The 21,252-nt window shown below is 38.7% G+C and overlaps 1 protein-coding gene across 1 annotated transcript in view; it reads right to left on the bottom strand.

The window, feature by feature from the left end:
- Nucleotides 1–5,081: 5,081 nt before the first annotated feature.
- The window catches only part of HNF4G (hepatocyte nuclear factor 4 gamma), a 31,099-nt gene continuing 14,928 nt past the window's right edge, over nt 5,082–21,252 (bottom strand). Inside the window, exons 5-10 of the mRNA XM_018567613.1 lie at nt 15,278–15,433; nt 12,112–12,199; nt 11,859–12,011; nt 10,709–10,945; nt 7,365–7,484; nt 5,082–5,200 (exon numbers count right to left, since the gene is read on the bottom strand). Coding sequence (XP_018423115.1) covers nt 5,082–5,200; nt 7,365–7,484; nt 10,709–10,945; nt 11,859–12,011; nt 12,112–12,199; nt 15,278–15,433 — 873 coding nt within the window. The remainder of the gene's footprint in view (nt 5,201–7,364; nt 7,485–10,708; nt 10,946–11,858; nt 12,012–12,111; nt 12,200–15,277; nt 15,434–21,252) is intronic.

Genomic DNA, 21,252 nt, shown 5'->3' with positions numbered 1-21,252 from the left:
CAAGCCGGCTTCTTCTTAGACTGGTCCTTCCAACATCTCCTCTGCGGCAGTATAAAGTCCCATAAATCATCATGTCTATACAAAATGTACATGAGGATGCTAAGGGAGATTCCAACGCTGCAGTCAGGGGGAGACAGGCTGGAGGGAGTGCTGTGAAAGCTGTCCGACTCAGAGTTTCGGGTAAGTATTTATTTGTTATTTTAGCACCTAGACACAAACACACACTTAAACCTTGCAGTGTGGGGCTAGCCCCACTGCAAGGGTTAATAAAAAAATTCCTGGAGTTCTTCCTTAAGTACCTACTGTGACACAGTGAGCTTTGCTGTTGTTGTTCTGCACTAACACTGTTGGTAAACGGACTAGTTTATCTAAACCTTCAACTATTTGAGAAGGCAGCAACTAGATTGTAATCTCTTGGAAAGTAGAGTTTTCTGAGTAGACGTTCAGAGATTGTGGCTCTCTTTCAAATCCTTAATTTCTGAGTGGTAGCAACTCACGCTTGGTGGTTTTCTCAAATACAAAGTGGAGGACTTCTGCTCTCACATAATTGGCTAGAGTGCATGTAAATGTTTGAGGACCCTATCTTACTTTCTTTTCCTTTACCTCTTCCCTATTTCCGACAATGTGTTACATATGGTGCTCTGCTGCATGCTTAGAGCACAGCAGTTGTGCTTTACAATTTAACAGTTGTTAATCAGAGTGATTGGTTTCCACGCTTCAAAGGAACTCCTCCCATGGTTTCCTATCTGGGATTCCATTCCTTAGCCTTCAGGATCATGCAAAACACAACTAACAGCACTTATATACTAGTGGTGTTAGCTTGCCAGGTCACAAGGCCATTGATGACTGTATCAGTAGCATCTGTGATTCATTAGTTTTATTTTCTTCTGATAATTTCCATGTAGACCTGTCTGGTCACTGAAGAACCATTAAATATAAGAATCCATCCAATCATGTACAGATATTTATTTGCTGACTGGACAAAGCAAGTTTTCAAATCAATTTGTTTATAACTAGGAATGCACCGATACTAGTATCGGTATCTGTGCCGAAACCGAGTATTTGGGTGAGTACTCATACTCGCCCAAATGCTCCGATGCCTAGCACGATACTTTGTGTATCAGTAAGCCGGGCAGCGTGTCATTACACTAGTGACGAGGGAGTATGGAGCCAGCTTCCTGGCCAATCAGGAAGCCGGGCGCTGCGTTATTACACTGTGACAAGAAGCATGGGGATGGCTTCATTGCTAATCGGGAAGCAGGGTGGCAAGTCTTTACATGCTGCCTGGCTTCCCGGCTAATCAGGAAGCCAGGTGGCGAGCCATTACATGCCGCCTGTCTTCCTGAATGGGACTTCCGGTACTTGGTATTTGGTATCAGCGAGTACCGAAAAAAAAATATCGGTACTCATACCGAAATACTGGTATCGGTGCATCCCTATTTATAACTGATGACAATACAAATAAACTAAGCAAATGTACACAATACAAATCAAGAAATTAGTGAACCTGTAATACTATTCTCTGTGATCAGATTTCCTTCCCACTTTTTAAAAAAGGATTTAAGTGGGGTTTTTTTGGTACAACTTCAGCAACATATCTCTAGAGTGTACGTCGTTTAACCCATTGCTGATTTGTATAACCTGGAAAAAATAATGGAAAAAATAATAGAATAACTTAGTCTGCATTTTTTTTCCTTCTTTGAAACATTACAACTTTAGTAGCTCGACTAGTCAATGACTGAGCACTGTTTTATGAGTAAAATCAAATACTCATGAAATTCTCAGAAATGAGAATGCACAGCACTGAAATAAGTACATACATAGCTTTTGTTTTCTCTCTACAGGAAACATGCATAAAGAATTATATAAAGATAACATTACAGCTCTTACAGCTGTGCGTTAAATTTTAAGGTAATTCTCAACTGGTCATCTCCATTTTCAATATAATGATTCCTAACGTAATTCATCTGCAGCATCTACCAAAGACTGTGGAATTAATTGCACAAGGACTCCTCCTGAGTAAATGTCGAAGCTAGAAGCTTATTACATCTTTAAGCTTATTGGTGTCTAGCATGGTAGTGTTAAAATGCAAAAGTTATTCTATTCCAATATAATGGAAATGGCACAAATTATGATTATTAGGCTAGATTGCCTAGTATAAAGACACAACAAAAAACATTTTCTCTCTGTAATTTTAACTTTCAAAATGTTTAGTTGCAGCTTTCAAAGTGCTTCCTATGGTGCATAGGGTTATAAAACACAGCAATAACATTGAAAAGAAGTTAAGGGTGGAAACTGAAAAAGGAAGCTTATGTTTATTAGTAATGTAATAGTCATCAAGTATACGCTCAATACAATGCACAATTACACCCAAAATGGTATATATAAATCCTGGATGGATACTGGTGGATTTCTTTATTATTGCTTTATCTTTGATGGCTTATTATCACATACAGAAACTCAAGTGCCAACAATATATTTGATTTTACCAAGAAGGGACATTTGAATACATTTCTCAGGGAGCATTACCTGAAAATTTCCTACCTCTTTGTGGCTCTTCAGTTACTGACCAGATCAGATATATCATCCTTGTGTGGATGTGGTACAGATGTGTAAATAGTGCATTCTGCAGGTAGATGGTCTGGTCTGGTCTGGTGAACGCTTCCATCTAAATATTACCTTACCCAGTCCTTTTGCCAAGATTTATTTGCATAGAGAGCATGCCTGAAGTCCCCATACTTGTACATTGTATTTCAGTAAAGTCTACACTTCTGCTATTACACTACTACACTGTAGTTTGTGTACCACAATTTAACAATTAAAATGGGACTGTATTGATTCTGTTTTTTTTTTCATCAGGAAAGCATGACACCACCATTTTGCTTTGCAGTAACCATGACAATTTAGTAGAACTTTAAATTCTGGTGTAAATGACTCACCACTGATGTTTCTGTAAGATATAAGAATATAAGTATGTGCTTGCTATCAACCACTCAAAATTGGAATATCAGATGATTACTAGAACAAGATGCACAATATTAAAGACCCACTGGTAACATTCACACTATAAAAAGCCAAAGAATTGTTGATGAAATTTAAAGTGGACCTTTACCCCCTTTGGCTTAAATACACATCAGCATGCAGCTCTGCATGCTGATATGAAATCATCTTACATTCATTAGTTAAACAAACATATTTTCAATTTACTTACATGTTTCTTTGGCAAAAGTGATGTATTTTGCCCAAGCATTGCATCCTGGGAAGGTTAAGTCACAGAGCATTGCTGAGAAATCTCATTGTAATCTCATGAGATCTCAGGGAAAGGCATTTTCCTCCCCTGAGATAATGTGCATGGTCACATGTCCTAGCACATGTGCCAGAGTTGCAGGACATAAATGGAGATACAGTAGACCAATCTGCCCTTAAAAATGGCCACTGTGAGAAGAATGGAGAGGGAAAGAAAAATAAGGTATGCAAAGAATAAAAAGTCTGCATTTATCTATACGTATCTGGTTATGGATTGCTATTACTAAACATGCATGTTTTTAGCTTACAACCACTTTTTTTTCATCCCATTAATCAATGGTCAATAATTATTAGAAATCAAGAATAAAATAATCATAAAATCTTTTTATAAATGCCACCACATTACAGTTAGGATACTTCCAAAATGCAAGTGAAATTATTTACTCTAGCTTATTAAATCAGTATATCAGTATTTTGAATTCCCTATAATGTCATGGGTTGTACGAAACAAAACACTGCAACTTCGTTCATCTATACAAATTAAGGTGTTTTACTTTGAGGAAATATATGGCAAGCCCTTTTATCACTCTGGAGGTCAGGAATGTCCCCCACAATGTGCCTGATATTTTGGCCCCCAAAAGTAATATTCATTTATTATCTACCTTTGCCCAGAATTAGTATCACTTAAATGTATCTTCTAAGATTAGGGTAGAAAAATGTTTAGCTTAGTTTTGCTTTTCTCAAAAACTCTTGCATACCATGAAAATACAAAATAAAAGGCCCTACATATGTGGTAAATACATACTTCAGTGTGAAGATCAATACCTCTTGAATTGATAATGTTTTCCAAAATGTAAGAGCCTAATTTTATTTATCCAAACAGTAACATCATCTACATGTCTAGTATTACTAATACATGCTTGCTGAATAAAGCTATCTAAATAAAAATTACAGCGTTTGGTAATTTCGTTTATTAAATAAAAATAATTATTTCAACATTTTGACAGTTATTACCATGTGCAGTAAATCTTTGTTGGATTTGTTAAACATTATAAAGCCATTTGTTTATGCTTCTGTATTCTCTGTATTTGTGCATTTCTGCATTACATGTGTATCCTTGATCCTCAATAAACAAGTTTACTTTGCAAATATGAGAGTTAAAGAAAATTAAAGAGTATCACAGTTGCTTTTGTACTGATGTACTGTAAACATTGGCACAAGTTTAACTTGATATATATATATAGAAAAAAATAAGCTTGTATTTTGTTTTGATAATGATAAAGTATGATATATTAGCATGAAGGTGTTTCCAAAGTAATTTTATCTATCTAAACAAAAATATTAGTTAGAAAGCACATTTATCACATAATGTCAAAATTTACTCTGGCAAACCTACCCTGCAAGTTTAATTGGACCTTTTCCAAAAATTAAAATTACTTTGACACATTTGGCTAGTATATCTAATGTGAGACTGGATACAGGTTTGCAGTAAAATATAGTAACACATATTTAATAAAAGAACATAAATTATATTTTGCATATAATATACTTTAAAGTATGTATAAACAAGTAGTAAAATAGCAATATTATAATATATTGCCAAATCTATTAATTTATTAATTTTAACATATAACAATTTCATTAGGAAAATATATGAAATTAATAAAAGGCCTGATATATGAAATATCTCATTTAACAAGTTACCAGTAGTGACTCTAATACACTTTATTTCTAGATGACTGTGCAATGCGCCATCCTAAGTGCAGCTGCTTGCTGAGGGCTTCAGAGGAGCAAAACTGGCAGTGTCCATTCTTTTCATTAATATGTACAAAATATCAAGGTTTTTGCTTCAAGATTGACTGATGTGTAATGACAGTTGCATGGTTTGTGGATAGCTTATACTGTTCTTGTCCTGACCCTTGAGGAGGAGAAGGCAGAGGTGTTTCAGGAGTGGCTAAAACACAAAATTAAAAATAAATATACTTAGCCATATACATTTACAATTTATCAATAGCAAGAAGCAAATGATTTTTACAAACTTAATTTACCGGGTAAAATTAAATTTTTTGCCAATATGGAAATAGCAAAACTGGCCTTAAAGTGACAAAGTCACAATTTCCCCCCATGCTGCTCTAGACTTGTGCGCCGTCACAAAATTAGTTCCGTTTCCTTCCGTTTCGGAATATCCGTTATTTCGTATTTCGTAATTCGTGTCCGAAACTCAATTCGGATTCGTTCGAAATACGAATTTTCGTTAGTTTCGGCACATTTTCGTAACTGTACGAACATTCGTTATGATGAAGTTAAAAAGCAAAAATACCTTTGTTAATATTGGAGTCGATGTGGTAGTTGTTTTTTTATCGGATTCCGGATCCGAATTTGGTATTTCGGATAAAAAAAAAACTACCATCAACTCCAATATATTAACAAATGTACTTTGCTTTTTAACTTCAATATAACAAATGTTCGTAACGGAATGAAATTCCGTCAACGGAATTTAGTATTTCCTGCCTGTATTATAATGCAACTGTCAGCAGCAGAAGAGAAAACCTCTGATTGGTCAACCAAACGAAATACAAATTCCGTTAACGGATTCCATATCCGAATTTCGTATTTCGGATTAAAAAAAACTGCCATCAACTCCAATATATTAACAAATGTACTTTGCTTTTTAACTTCAATATAACGAATGTTTGTAACGGAACGAAATTCCGTCAACGGAATTTCGTATTTCCTGACTGTGTATTGTAATGCAACCCACAGCAGCAGCGGATCCGTATTTCGGATTAAAAAAAAAATCTTGTCATGTTTTTCAACCTCATTTACAGGGGTAATATTAGTTCCTGTTTCAAAGAAATTCGGATCCGAAATTCGTTAACGGAATTTCGTATTTCGGATATAATTCGGAAACTGCAATTCGTATTTCGGATGCTTCTGAATTTCAGGAAAATTCGTACGAATTTCGATTCGTAACGAAACGAATCGCACATGTCTACTTACCTTAAATAATGCCTCTTGATCCGATCATCTTCTTCTTTCCAGTATTTTTCAGGAGTCCCTCCAGCGCTGGTTCCGGTCACTGATCCAGCGCTGACTGCTGTGTCTTCTGTGTCCCACGGTGTCTGTCCAATGTGCACGCTCACGACTGTCTGCATTGACTTACACTGTGTCTCCCCGACGAAGATCTCTACTGTGCAAATTTGCCCGCCCCATCATCCTTCACGGCCGCTAGAATCTTCAGATCTTCAGACGCGAGTGAGCAGCGGAGACACCTATTGGGTAACTTTTTAATTTTTTCTATGTTTTAGCATATGTCTAATGCTTGCTAGCAGTAGATGTATATAAAAATAAAAGTGACTTTAATAGTACTTTAAATTTCACCATGTAGGAAACTGAAAGCCATGTAATCACTATGTCAGTGCTGACACTGTTACAATTATGACAAATCACGGCTTGAATTATCTTGCTTTGCATGTAATGAGTCTATCTCATATATTAGTTGGAAATTACAACTCTCATAATTTACAACAACGGAATGACAATAATACAAGCTGTCAGCTAGTACTCTGCATGTAAAAGATTTATCCCAACCCCAGCTGCCACTGAGCGGAAAGTCAGCCCATGGATGTGGCCACTGTGTCTGGATTGAGCCCTATAAAAGAAAACAGGCATCCTGCCTGCTTGGGCTTCTCCAGACAGACAGCATTCAGCACAATCCAGAGAGGAGCGCAAACCAAGCCAGCGCTGTAGCAGACCCGATTCTGGGGCATTCTACACAAAAATGTAAATGATGGCGATACTTCTTTAAGTAGTTTTTTTTTATACTGTAGCTGTCTAGAGATCAGCTATAACAGATGTAGTCATACTTATGCCAAACAGGCAAATTTATATTTATGCAAGTAAAGAGAAAATATTGTTTTCAATGTAAAAAAATTAAAAACTATGCAAAATTTGAAATGCACATATGTTTCTATAATGCAATTCTGGCATACATGTAGAATCCCCAGGCAAGAATTGTATATTTTTTACATAATAGTTTTAGTGGACACATTATATTTATTGAAACATTTGCTGCATTTACCACACTGGAAGTATTTTAACATGCTTAATATACACACCAATCTGTTCTGAGTGTAGTGTAGAAGACATGGAACTTATGAGCAGTGTCTGTCCCACTAGAGGGTCTTGCACTATATGAGGATGGACAGGATGGATGTGACTAGACTCTGTTGCTGAACCTGTTAAAAAATGAATAAGTATTTGAAAGTTGAACATTTTCAGCAAAGACTTAACAGGTTTATCAAGAACATGTAGTATATATGATATGATCTGGTCTGACCAGACCCAACCTAAAAGACTTTAAGTAATTGACACTACAACTTATTCTCAATCCTTCTTAATGTACAATGGTGGGGATAGATTAAAGGGGACTTTTACCCATATCTTTAAAAAAAACAAACACACCTTTAGAAATGTTTAGTAATGACAATCTACAAACACATTCTTTGCATACCTTATTTCTCTTTTATTCCCCAGTCTTCTGGCAGTGGGCATGTTTACTAAGGGCAGATTACTAGCTCTCCATTCTCTTCTTTGATTTCTGGCACATGTGACTAGGACATGTGACCATACACATCATCTCAGGGGAGGAAAACGCCTTTCCCTTAGATCTCATGAGATTACAGATGATATTTCCCAGCAATGCTCTGCTGATAACAAGGCAATCCCAGTGTGCATTGCTTTGGCAAACTGAAGTCATTTTACCCTTTCACAGCAGGAAGTTAATGCTCTGCAAGTGTAAGTATCTCAAAATCACAGCATTTTACACCTGACATGTCTGTTATTATTAATCATCATGCATAGAGGGATGCATTGGTAGAATTTGGTTTTTGAGTGTTATGGTCTGCTTGAACTGTATTGTTCGATTACTCTGCTAATTTGGGCCAAACACATCAATATGGCAAGGTTTCTCTGTAACGATTGTCCAAAACCGAGGATTATACGGAAAACACTAGTTAATAGAATAGCAAAAACTGTAATACTAATGAGAAAGTGCTTAGAGAATATTTAATACATTCTCACTAGACTGGGAGGTTTACTGGAGCTAAGCATCAGCATTAAACCAAGTGTGAATTGGAAGACTAGGTGCAAAATAATACTGTATATTAGGGGTTGATACTCTAGCTGTGGTGAAACTACAAATCCTCAAAAGGTATTGCAAGTCACTGGTATGACTCCCAGGGGAGTGGTGGGATTTGTAGTTTCACCACAGCTGCCGTGCCAAGGTTGCCTACCCCTGCTGTATATGGTAAATGTAAAAAATTTATTACCGTGCCTAATTCATATCAATATGAAACTATAAACTGTTTTAAAAAAAATAATAAATACACAAGCAGGATCACTCTATAAGGCACTGAAGAAAGCAAAATGTTTGGAAAAGTGCAGTAACCAGTGGCAACCTATCAGAAATACCTGTGTTACTAATTTAACTGCAATAAAGTGAACTCTGATCATTTGCTATGGGATACTGCATTCTGCACACAGTCGCACAGCTTTGCATTAAAACCTCAGTGCCCTAGACATGTGCGATTTGTTTAGTTCCAAATAAAAATGTAGACGAATTTTCGGAAATTTAGACATTCAGATACATCCGAATTTTCAAACAAAAAATAACGAATCTGAACATATCTAAATATTCCAATAACAAAAATTTGGGATGCATCTGAATTTTTTTCCAAATGTGATTCAGAATAAACTTGTGTTGTTAAAAAAAAAAAAACAGATTGGTCTCCCTTCCAATTCATTCCAGACCCTTTAGGTCTAGTAAGGGATTTTATGGAGGACCCTTTTTTTTGGTGTTGGGATCCCCCCTAAAGTCCCTTATCCTTTGATCCAAGCAGCAGTCTGGCAGAGCCCCCTTGCCTGCAGACCGCAAACCACCACTGGGCCAGGGTTGGGGTGAAGAAGTGCTTTTCCAGGGGGTCCTGCCTGGCACCCTCCCCATGTCAAGGCATGTGGCCTGGTATGGTGCAGGTGGGGAACACACGCTTGCCCCCCCTTTCCTGCTCTGTCAGGTTGCTGCTCGGATCAAGGGTCTGGTAAGGGATTTTAAGCTTTTTAGGTGTTTTTTTTTGTTTTGGGGTCCCCCTAAAATTCTTACCACACCTAAAGGGTTTGGTATGAATTGGGGGACCCCAAGCTTTTTTTAATTATCGTTTCTGTGGACTGTCAAGCTAGAAAGAAAAATGTCACTTTCTTTTTTTCGAATGTCACTTTGCTGCAACCATCCCAAAAAACAACATAAGGAAAAATCCGAAATTAACCGAACCAATCCGTTTTTTTTTGCCGCCACACATGTCTACTGTGCCCTGCTGTAACTACACTCCTTTGCTTCCTTTACTGCCCCAATTGATCCCCCTTACAGCCCCTTTAGTGATTACTCTTGTGTGCACCCCCAAGTTCTTTCTCTACTGTCCTCTCATCCTTTACTGCCCCAGATTGTTACGCTTTTGATTATGCTGAAAATATCAAAGACCATATTATTTCCCAGATTACGTGACCAAGTGCTATGATGCAGAGAAAAGAATCACAGCACTGTGCTCCACAACCCTAAGCAGCATAGAGAGTTGCTGAATATATTTCTTCCAGAGACTCTCCGCATAGCAAACTAGTGTAACATTTTAAAGACGTAAATTGGGGTCACACTAGACCAACCCCAGCCAGATTAAAGGTGCCCATACACCTTACGATTATCGTACGAAACTTTTCGTCCAATGATCGAACCGTCGTACGATTTTCGTACGACGGCCCCATCTTGCCCCGATTATCGCAAGGTCCAATTAGCGGTAGTTAAAAAAAACACCTGGACGACTTGCGGTAATTGACCGCAATTATTTTCGTTTGCACATGCGCAGTGTTAATCGTACGACTTTTGACGGACGGAAACGCAACCAACCATGCGAACATTGTACGATCTAGCAAAGTTTTCAAACATGCTTGACCGTCAAAAGTCGTACGATTGTACAGTACTATCGGTCGGGCACTCTATTCACACATTACGATTGTCGTACGAAAAGTCGATCGCAAACGATTGTCGTACGATAATCGTAAGGTGTATGGGCACCTTTATACATCTTTTCTGATTTTGCATGACCTTATTAAATAAAGTTTAATTGCTTATAGGTTGAAGATTAAAAGCATCAAACCAATTTTATGTATATGTTTTGAGCCTACCTGTTATTTTGCATTGGTGTAGTTTAACTCAATGTTAATTACCGCTATTAAGATAATTAAAAAGAAGCAATTCTAAAACTGCCTCCTGAAGTCTAAAAAAGTACATTTTATAAACTATAATTTGATCCTTGCTTACGATTTCATATAAAAGTTAGGGAATATTTTAGAGGTGAACAATCAACAGATATTTTGAAATCCTCATGAATGTATTACTGGTGAAATGACTTACCTCCCAATAACATCTCCTGGAGAAGATTATCAATCTTAACCATTCCAAACAACTTCACAAACTGAATTTGTTCAATCATTTGCCAAGTGATACTTTGAAGAGTAGGCAGTAACAAAAGAAGCTCCCCAAATCTTCCTCTGGAATCATATTGTCTGTCATTAATGTAATCTTCCAAACTAATCTGTACTTGATATCGCATATTTTTAATCTTCATTGGATTGCTGAGCCCTTTGGCATCTATAGAAAATAGAACACTATATATCAATTGACTAATTCAATTTCTTCATAGGTGTTAGAAAAAAATTGTCATAAATGTTGATTTCCTATATTTAAACATATTATGCTTTAGGTAAAGTCCAAGACATAATTAAGCTGATGCTAGTTAAAATCTAGTCAAGTAGTGACTAAGCGTTTAAATCTGATCATTATGTGAACATGACTTTTTGTCCCGGTATGATCCAGAGATTTTACTTTGCATGGCTAAAACATTTCTTTAGATGCCATAATAAAAGCACTTGCTCTATCCCTGTTGTTAACTTCTACACAGCACAAGTTTAGCAAAAACATCTCAGATTAGTAATATTGCTTCTGCTAGTTCAGAAGGAACATAGCAGTATTGGAGTGTAAAAGCCACCATTTGGGACTTGATTTTAAAGGTGCAAGGTTTAGCCTGTCTTCACCACTTGGTGAGACACAGAGCTGGAACAGGTATATACAGTATCACATGTCCTGATTATTTGTGCAAATGCTTGTTCTAGCTCAGTGTCTCACAAAGTGGTGAAGACAGGATAAAGATGACACATCTTGCATCTTTAAAATCAAGTCCCCAATGGTGGTTTCTACACTCCAATACTGATAGGTTCCTTCTGAACTAGGAAATGCTTTAAAGCAGTATGACTAATCTGAGATTTTTTAGGAAATCTCCTAACACAAGTCAACAATGTTATCTCCCATATTGTATTCCTGACAAATTCCCTTCAAGCATCTGAGTCTGCTAGTATTTGTCCAGATTAGCTGCATGCCATGTATCTTATTTACAAGACAAAATTACATCCTATGCTTTAACTTCCCCACAACATCATAACCTGCAAGCACCTTTTCTTTATTAAATACATTTTATTTATTTTTTCTTTTTACACTAAAGATGTACCTGGATCAAAAAATACAATTGCCTTTAAGCAGGCAAATTCATTGTCATCTATTTGGATCTCCTGAAAAGGCTGGACAAGTTCATCCAAAACTCTGTTTGCAACGCGGCTTATTTCAATCTCGCTACAGTTCCTGTGAATGACATAGCTGTTCCCTTTAAAAGAATAAATATATTTTGTTGAGATCTTTGATATCTATACATATATAATATTATTATTCAAATGTTAAAGCAGAGAACAAAAACGGTCAGTTACCTAAAAGTAAAATGTCTTTAAACAGCATGGAACGTTTTGTTATTCCCAGAAGAAGATGTTCTCCAGCATGAGCCCTTAATAAGGCAACCTTTCGAAATAAGATTTAAAAAAACATATATCAAGTCAAATAATTGGTATATCTATAGTTAGCTGGTAACTACTAAAATAAAAGACAAAGAAAATTAGGGATTGCTTGCTTTAATCTGTCATCAAAAATATCTAATTGTGTTTCCTCTGTCATTCTCTGGGCAAAATAGTCAATATTGCACCCTTTTCCATTGAAGTATAATAATATAATTTTGCTCACTACAGTCATGGACCCCCCCTTCATACCAATAAATCAGGCAGTATTAGAAAGTATGCAATAGTAAAAATACATTTTATTTAAAGTGAAACTCTGGCCATGTGATAAAACAAAAAATACAACTGCAATTGATAATTCTTCAACATTTTTAAAAGAACAGTTTAAACACAGAGTTATTCATAAAGGCTGAAGAGTTTGGAGAAGGTAGAAGAAGCAAACAATCTAGGACAACATAGCTGAACTGGAAAGTGAGCTGAATTGGAGAATTTTTCCAAATCAGCTATTTTGGCCTAGATTGTTTACTTCTCCTGCCTTCTCCAAACCCTACACCCTTTTGTGAAAAACCCTGATAATAATACTTACCTTAATCTGTGGTCTTGCAACAGCTGGCATCTCAGTGCTCCATTCATCAGGGATTGAATGTACGTGGGCAATCCTAACCATAACCCCATTTGCCACCCTAGTGATGTAGACGCTGGCCCTGCCCTTATCACAATCCATAGGTGATAAAGTTGATGAGAAGGGTGGCAACAACATCAGTCAGCAAGAAAAGAGTCTTTGCCAAGCTGGTTGTAACAACCGGAATTGATTGAGCAGGAGATCAGTGGACCACAGGTTAGTAAGTATGGCTTTATTTTAACATTTGTAGTATGTTTTTTGAATCACTTGGCTGGAGTTACACTTTAAAACGTCTTGTTTAGCATCTACATGTTTGGAAAAATGGCCCTGCAGCACTTGGGTGTGATTGCAATCAAAGGCACTATCTACAAGCAGCTTTTTTGTTCTCCCTGTTTTTGCATAGGATTCATCCACCATATCGACTGATACCATCATACAGACTGATTAGCTGGTTCTACCAAAAATAGTCCTACCATCCATGTTTAAGACTGTGGTAGGAGCATTTGACTGTAAAATCCTTTGGAAACAGGGTTTGATTGTAAAAGCCTGGAGTTCAAAATGACGCACTGTATACAACTGCTATTAAAGGAGAACTATGGGGTCAGTTTTTTCCCCCATAGTTCTTCTTAGGGTAACAGGAGGACACAAACTATTGTCCTCGCGTTACCCTAAGCTCAGTATACCGCGAGCTACAGCTCGCGGTATACTGAGACGCCGCAGCCGGAGCGGATCCCGACTTAGATGACGGGATCCGCCCAGCTGCGTGAGTGACAGCTGGCTCTGCCTATCTAGAGGCAGAGCCAGCTGTACCCGCCCCCTCCTCCATCCTTTCCGCCAGTCAGCGCTGGCAGATCGGAGCGGGGAGAGGGGAATCCAGCCCCTCCCCCTGTCACGGCAGAGAGCCGTGACAGGATCGAGAGGTGAGCGAACCCGGTATGTGTTTGCTCACCTCCCGATCTACTGAGCCGACCTGTGACAGTCTCATTGTTACAGGTCGGCTAGAACTATGAGGTGAGTGAAAAGCACTCACCTCATAGTTCTCCTTTAACATATAAATAGATCTATATGTGTAATAAAGTTAAAAAGGTGATTGTAAATGATTTTTGTAATTCTGCAGTCTCCTTTGTTTTGGTACATATTAGTTTGTACCCTATTTAATAAAAAAAATAACATCAAACGCTCTTTGCCTTACAGATGCAAACTTTATACAAAGCCATCTGTACAAAGTTGGAAGAAATAGGAGAGAGGGAGATGGGTTATTTCCCTGATTCATGTGCTACTGAGCTCCGTAAATAGTTTTTTTTAGGTAAAGCAGATAACACCACTGTAGCTAGGAAACATGCAAAAAATAGCTCTATCTACTGAATGAATATGGAAATATAAAATACTTATATGACATGTTTCAAATTCACCTGACTGAAAACATATGTTTAATATATATTTTTAAAATTAAAAACTCTAGCAAAACACCTACACGTTCCCCTTTAAAGTAGAGATTGTTCACTTAAAGAACTACAGGACCCTAAAAACCTGTTTTAAAAAGACAGAAAGAGGGCAAAGGGCTATTCATTGGTATTGCCTAGGATCTCCCTGCAGCTAATCTTTACCCATTACTGACATACCATCACTTGTTCTGTACTGTGTCTCTGTGTGTAGGTGGCCATCTTTGTAGAGGAACGGCTTTGCTACCTGTTTGCAGAGCCTCAAGCAAGGAGTACAGTAAGCAGCACAGTAGTGACATCATCAAATCTTACTCAAAATCTCCCAAGACCAGCAGTCAGAGGCTGCAGGGCCTTAGATCTCACACAGCATTTATACAGCATTTAGCCTGTAGGCAAAGCAATGCCTAGGCACAATGACATGCCAGGAAGTGCAGTACTATTTTTCAGAAGGAAATCAAGAAAAAAAAACCCAATTCTTAGGATGCTGCTTGGGCACAAGTAATATTTCTAGATGTTTCCTATAACATAACACATTTTCACCTTTTGACTTGAGGTCCACATTGACAAAGTACATAGTTACTTAGGTTAAAGAATAAAATGAAGTTGGGTTCACTTTGAACACCCACTCGTGCAGGAAAATAAAAAGGATTTTGCCTTGCCCATTATTGGATGATTGAAGTGAACCCGAGCTTTCTCCATTGACTAAGATAAGTATACATTCTGTTTACTTAAGTGAACAGTCTCTGCTTCTTCAGTAAATAAACCAAAATATGTCCCAACAAGTAAAATATATGTTTTTTTTTCAATACTAAATGGATAGCAAAAGATATAGAGGTTTTAAAACATTGTGCACACAATGTATTGGGAACTACTCATTTGTTTTTCATATTACCTTTTTAAAATGTCTACAAGTATTAAGGTATTACAGTAAAAGCATAATTCCTATTTGAATTGCATTGTTAACTTTGAATGTCTTGTTGATTCAGTGCAGCTTAATCTTATTTATTTACACATTTCTTACCTGGTCATCCAGAGGAAGCTCACAGAAAGCAGGAATGTATTTTGCCCACTCCACCAAGACCAGCAGTTGCTGCTTCATGGATTCACAAATATCAGTAACACTGGCAATTTTCTTTGTATTTATGTCAGTGCTTGTACCAGTACTTGGAGCTGTGATCTAACAATGTTAAACAAAATAGAGAGAGAAAATGAATAGACTATATTAAAAACACAGTTCCAATAAAGAATTACCTGTGCCTTACCCGGTTTTTAAACAAAAACCACAGAAGCAATCATTCAAATAATTGAAAACTCTGCTGGCGTTATGGATTCTCGTTCAACATGCATGCAAATAGATGGAGCCTGCTCCCACATCACAGTATTACTACAGAGCATGTGAAATCTAATGGTGAGCATAGTAATTTTCTTGTTTACATTTCTAGATACACAACAATTAATAATAATATTAATAAAAAATGTAAGATAGATAGATAGATAGATAGATAGATAGATAGATAGATAGATAGATTTATCCATTATAGAAACCTTGTCTGTGGAACACACGTGTTCCCAACCTGATCATGTAGAACTGCATTTACGAGGATATGCAGAAGTAATTTAATTTCTACACTTGCTTTACAATTGAAAATGTTACTAGGATTGATATTACATATTTTACACAAGAAAACCCATGCCTGTCACAGATGAACTGTAAGCACCCACTAAACAGCCTACTGCCTGTCCCAGCTATAAGTTAATGTAGCAGGTAAATGAATCGACCTCCCAGTAATGCAGCTAGGGGGAGCTCTAATGCTTACAGTGTGACCAGAGAAGAGTGATACCATGAGGCTCACATTAAACTCAGAATGCAAGTGAGCAACTCACTTTACCCCAACTCAGATACTGCAAGCTACATTGTCGTTACACCTTGCACTCAGATCACCGACAATCCTGTAACATGAACATGTTTGCATGTTCATGTTCTCTGAAACCAAGTTCCTGGCTCACCTTGCTGTGTTGGTCTGCCATCCAATCTGAATGAAGGCAGTCCAAAAAACGCTAACATTGTTCATGAAATACTGCAACTATGTTTACCTCAGAAAGCTTACCATATTTACACTCATTTGGAATCTAAAGTAATCCATTGCAACATGATATCTGTAAGCACCTACATTAATCCTTTGATGGGACATACACCTAAGGGGCTCATTTATAAAAGAGAGTGCCTAACACTATCAACTCTCCGCTATAAACCCCCTAGGTTACTCTATACCAGGGCATGCATTTTGCGGCCCATTCATAAAATGCAGACTGCAGGTAGAGCCTGAAGTAGTTCACATAGTTCTCATTTCTTAACACAGCAAAGGGAAATCTGTGGTTGAAAGACAGACCAGTTATATGGTTACATTGAATTGTTGAGGTTGATTAAAGACACCAGTCCATCAGTTACAAGACTTTAATAGATCACCTGATCAGCCTCTTCTCCCTAATTATTTTTTGTTTGCATCCCACCTTCTTTTTTATTGCACTGCCCTTTATAAAAGTGTGGTGCTCTTTAAAAAAAAAAAGAAAAAAAAGCTGTGATATGGCTGTTGTAAAGCCATACCATTGTTTTTTTTAGGTGAACCCTTAGTTTAATGCCTACTATTCATGCAACAGTCATAAAAGAAACAAAAACATGAGGGAACATACAGTTGTGATCAAAAGTTTGCATACCCTTGGTAGTATTTGTACCGTTTTTAAAGAAAACATGAGCAGGCAAAACACATTTCTTGTATTTCTTATGGGATTCATATACAACTGTAGGTCATAACAGAATGGTACAATCATAAAACAAAACATGGCAACAAATGTAAAAAAAACTAAATGACCCCTGTTCAAAAGTCGGCATACCCTTAACTCTTAATACTGTGTATGTGCCAGGTAGTATTGTGGGGTGGGGGGCTAGGACCGGATCTTACTGCCCCCCACACTTTGGCCCTGTTGTGGTAAGTCCACCCCTGGGTGGTTGCTCACCCTGCCAACGGCACCCCTCCTAATGCAGTGACTGGGACACATGCACCCCTTAGCTTCAGACCTGCAACCTGCACAGCAACCTCACACCCTGGGCATCTGACCCTTTTCCTGTGCACCGTACCCCCTTTCCACCTCACTACATGATATACAATAAAGGCTCCTCCACTTACAGGGAGTGCGACCCCTCTCTTTAGCAAAGGCCCTTCCCTGGGTGTCCCATTCTCCTGGATACAGATCTGCCTTCAGTCCCTTCCCCCATACACAGACACATCCCCTCTCAGATCTGTTTTCTGCATACCCTCCCCCCCATACACAGACCACTCCCTTCCCTGGGTGTCATCCCCTCACCCTTCACCTGGAATCAATACCCCCTCTCTGGGCACCTGACCCTTTCCCTGGGCACTGTACCCCCTCCCTGGGCATTTGACCCTTCTTTTTAGGCACAATGCTCCCTCCCTGGGAACCTGACCCTTATCCAGGGCACAGCACCCCCACACCCTAGGCATCTGACCCTTCCTCTAAACCAGGCACGCCTTTATTACTGATTGGATTCTGGGCAAGCATTTTCTTGGGCCCTAAACGGCAATAAAACTCACAGTAATGTGCAGTGTGTGAGTGTATAGCAGAGCTCCACTGCAATACAATGCATATTAAGTGTAATATGCAATCATACATGCGTACATGCAATACAATGCAATGGTACACTAAACTTCCCCCTTCCTTCTGGGGCAGGAGAGGGCGTGGCGATGCATTGAAGTCAATGGCACCGCAGCCTCCCCCCCACCCGCAGTGTGATGGAACGCGTGGGAAAACAATGCCTATGCTTCGGCCCAGTGTGCACGCAAAATAATGCTGCATGCTCTATTTTTGTGTGTTTGTAGTGAACTGGAATGCAGGCAATGTTTTGCCACACGTCCGATCGCACTGTGGGCGGGGATGTGGCTGCGGTGCCATTGACTTCAATGCACTGTCATGCACCCTCCTGCCCCCAAAGCTTAGTGTGCAATTGCTGTGCGTTCCAGCAGCTACCGCTCTGGAATGCACCGCAATTGATGTGACTGGGCCAGAAAAGGTGTTTAAAATAAAGTAAATATTATTTAAAAAATTATAATTATGTACACACTCAGAAAAATGAAATCATCTTATTTAATATTACTAAACCAATTTATTTTTTTTCTTTCCATAGCATTTATTTATATTTATTATTTTTAACCCCTTGCCCATTGTAAAATTACAGGCGGACGGCGGATCCTTCCCGGCGTGGTCACGCAATCAGCGGCTCTATAGCCGTCTGATCACTTGTATGCGCCGCCATGTGCGCCCCCCCCCTCCCGCATTCCCGCCGTCCCCACACTGCCCCCTCCTGCACCCTCACCTTCAATCCCGGGCTCCGCTGCCGCATCTGTGGCCCGGGACCGGCTCAGGAGGGTGTCAGGAGGAAGATGGGAGGGAGTTCAGCATCTTCCTCCTTGCTGATCTCCCTCCGACGTCTGAATGCAGAAGGGATGTGTATTACATCCCTTCTGCATTCACCTGTCAGTCCTCTGGCTGCTATAGCCAGAGAGAAGAAGCTGATGAAGCAGATCTCTGCTTCATCAGCTTCTTTGGGGGTTCCCAGGTAACATTAGGGGGCTTAAAGACCCCTAATGTCTCCATAAAGAGGACCTGTCAGTGTGCCTGTGCTATCACATAGAGGGATTGTTATCCCCCTATGTGATAGCAATAACATTAAGTGTAAAAAAATAAAAAGTAAAAAATAAAATAAAAGTCACATATAAAGAAAAAAACCCAAAAATGTTTAAGTCCCCCACCCCCACGTACACGCATATATAAACATAAACACGCGCTGGGTGCGCCCGCGCGCGAAAGCGACAATTGCGGTATACATGTTACATATCGCCGCAAACGATAGGTCCATCAATCACTGATAACACTAAACTGATGAACGGTAAAAGCTTGTAAAGCGTTGCCTATGGCCGATTTTGGGCATTGTAGTTTTTTGAGGTTTCGCAGGCGCGCATAATTTTAAGACTTGGCATGTTTGGTGTCTATTTTCCCGACGTGACCCTGTCTTTTATATTTTACAAGAAAACTGGGTATTAATATAGTAAAAAATAAAGTGGTGATTAAATACCACCAAAAGAAAGCTCTATCTGTTCCCAAAAAAATTGTATAAAATTCATTTCAGTACAGCATTGCATGACGCAATAAATGTCAGTCAAAGTACCGCAGCGCTGAATACTGAAAATTGGCCTGGACAGGAAGCGGGTTTAACACCCCGGTAAGCAAGTGGCTAACACACACCCACAATAAGCAGAAACATTAAATTTATACTATACTACTAAACCAATTTATTTAGCACAGCGGGTTTTCCGGCAACAATCAGAGAGAGATCAGCAGGCTTCCAGATGCTGATATCTCCTCCAATCATTGGACCCGAAAGTGATGTGTATTACATCACTTCCAGTGTCACTGTTTACATTCTCCTGCTCTTAGAGCCAGGGGAAGAAGCTGGGAAAGCAGAATTCTGCTTCCTCTGCTTCTTTGGGATCCCTTGGTGACATTAGGGGTCTGAAAGACCCGTGAAGTCTCCATAAAGAGAACCTGTCACACCCTATCTGCTATTAAATAGGGGCTTGTTAGCCCCCTATGTGATAGCAATAAAGTTAGTGTAAAAAAAGTGTTTAAAAAATAACGCACATACATAGGCAAACATGCGTTGGTGCGCCTGCGTGCAAAATTAAAATTGTGCTACACATGTTACATATCGCAGCGAACATTGGAGTGAGAGGAATAATTCTATAGCCATTAATCACTGTTAGCACTAAACTGATGAGCGGTAAAATCTTTTAAAATGTTAAGGCTTGACATGTTTGGTATCTATTTACCCGACGTGACCCCATCTTGTATATTTTATCAAAAAAATTGGGTATTATATTCTGTTTCTGTGCACTAAATTTCATTTTAGTGTATTTTATCCTAAAAATACTTTTTTGATAAACATTTGAGCAAATACCTTACGACATAAAAACTTGCAACTAGCATTTTTTATTCTACAGGGCCTCTGCCTTCAGAGAATATATAATTGTTTGGGGGTTTGAAGCTGTTTTCTAGGCAAAAACTCAGATGTTATCATATGTGTGCAAATAGTAAGAAATTGCTCCGGACAACAAGTGGTTAAACATCCTTTCCCGCCCCGCTCCTGCTAGGCGGAGCACACGAGCTGGAAATCTGTTGAAAATGTAAACAACCAGTGATGGCTGTTTACATCATACAAGCAATCTGGCGTCTGTGAAGACGCCCGATCTCTTGCATTATGCATGCGGATGTACGGCTCCTCCCGATAATCCCGAGCACTGCGGGTTGGGACCGGCATGGCGGCTCTGTCACAGGAGACCAGAGGGAGTTCAGTATACAATCTCCTTACAATCTCCTCTCCGGTCTCTGAATGCAGGAAATTATGTATATTACATCACTTACACATTCAGCTGTCATTCTTGGTTACAGAAGCTGGGGAGAGCTTATGAAGCAGATCTCTGCTTCATCAGCTTCTCTGGGGGTCCCTAGGTGACCATAAAGAGGACCTGTCACTGTATATTGGCTTGTTAGCTCCCTATGTGATACCAATAAAGTTAAATGAAAAAAGAGTTAAAGAAAAATTAAAGTTAAAAAAATGAGATCACATAAAAATGTTTTTAAAGTCCTTCGCCCCACATACATGCGCAAACATGCATTGGGTGCACCTATGTGCGAAAATGATGATTGGGCCCATTACACCGCACATGTGCTTTTGAGCACAACTGCATATGTACAAACTAGGAAATGTGAGCTTTAATATGTGTAGGATACCTAAAGCACTAAGGGAATGCCATTAAACAAAGAAAAGGATTTAACTGATGTTCTCACTACTTTAAAACAAAAACACTAAATCATTTATTTCTGACATTATCTCCACTTCAAGACCTGTGAGTGCTTCTATAT

Source organism: Nanorana parkeri, unplaced genomic scaffold (assembly GCF_000935625.1).
Source record: "Nanorana parkeri isolate BGI_ZX_2015 unplaced genomic scaffold, ASM93562v1 scaffold1074, whole genome shotgun sequence".
NCBI classification, from domain to species: Eukaryota; Metazoa; Chordata; class Amphibia; order Anura; family Dicroglossidae; genus Nanorana; species Nanorana parkeri.
This window is presented reverse-complemented; position numbering and strand designations above follow the sequence as displayed.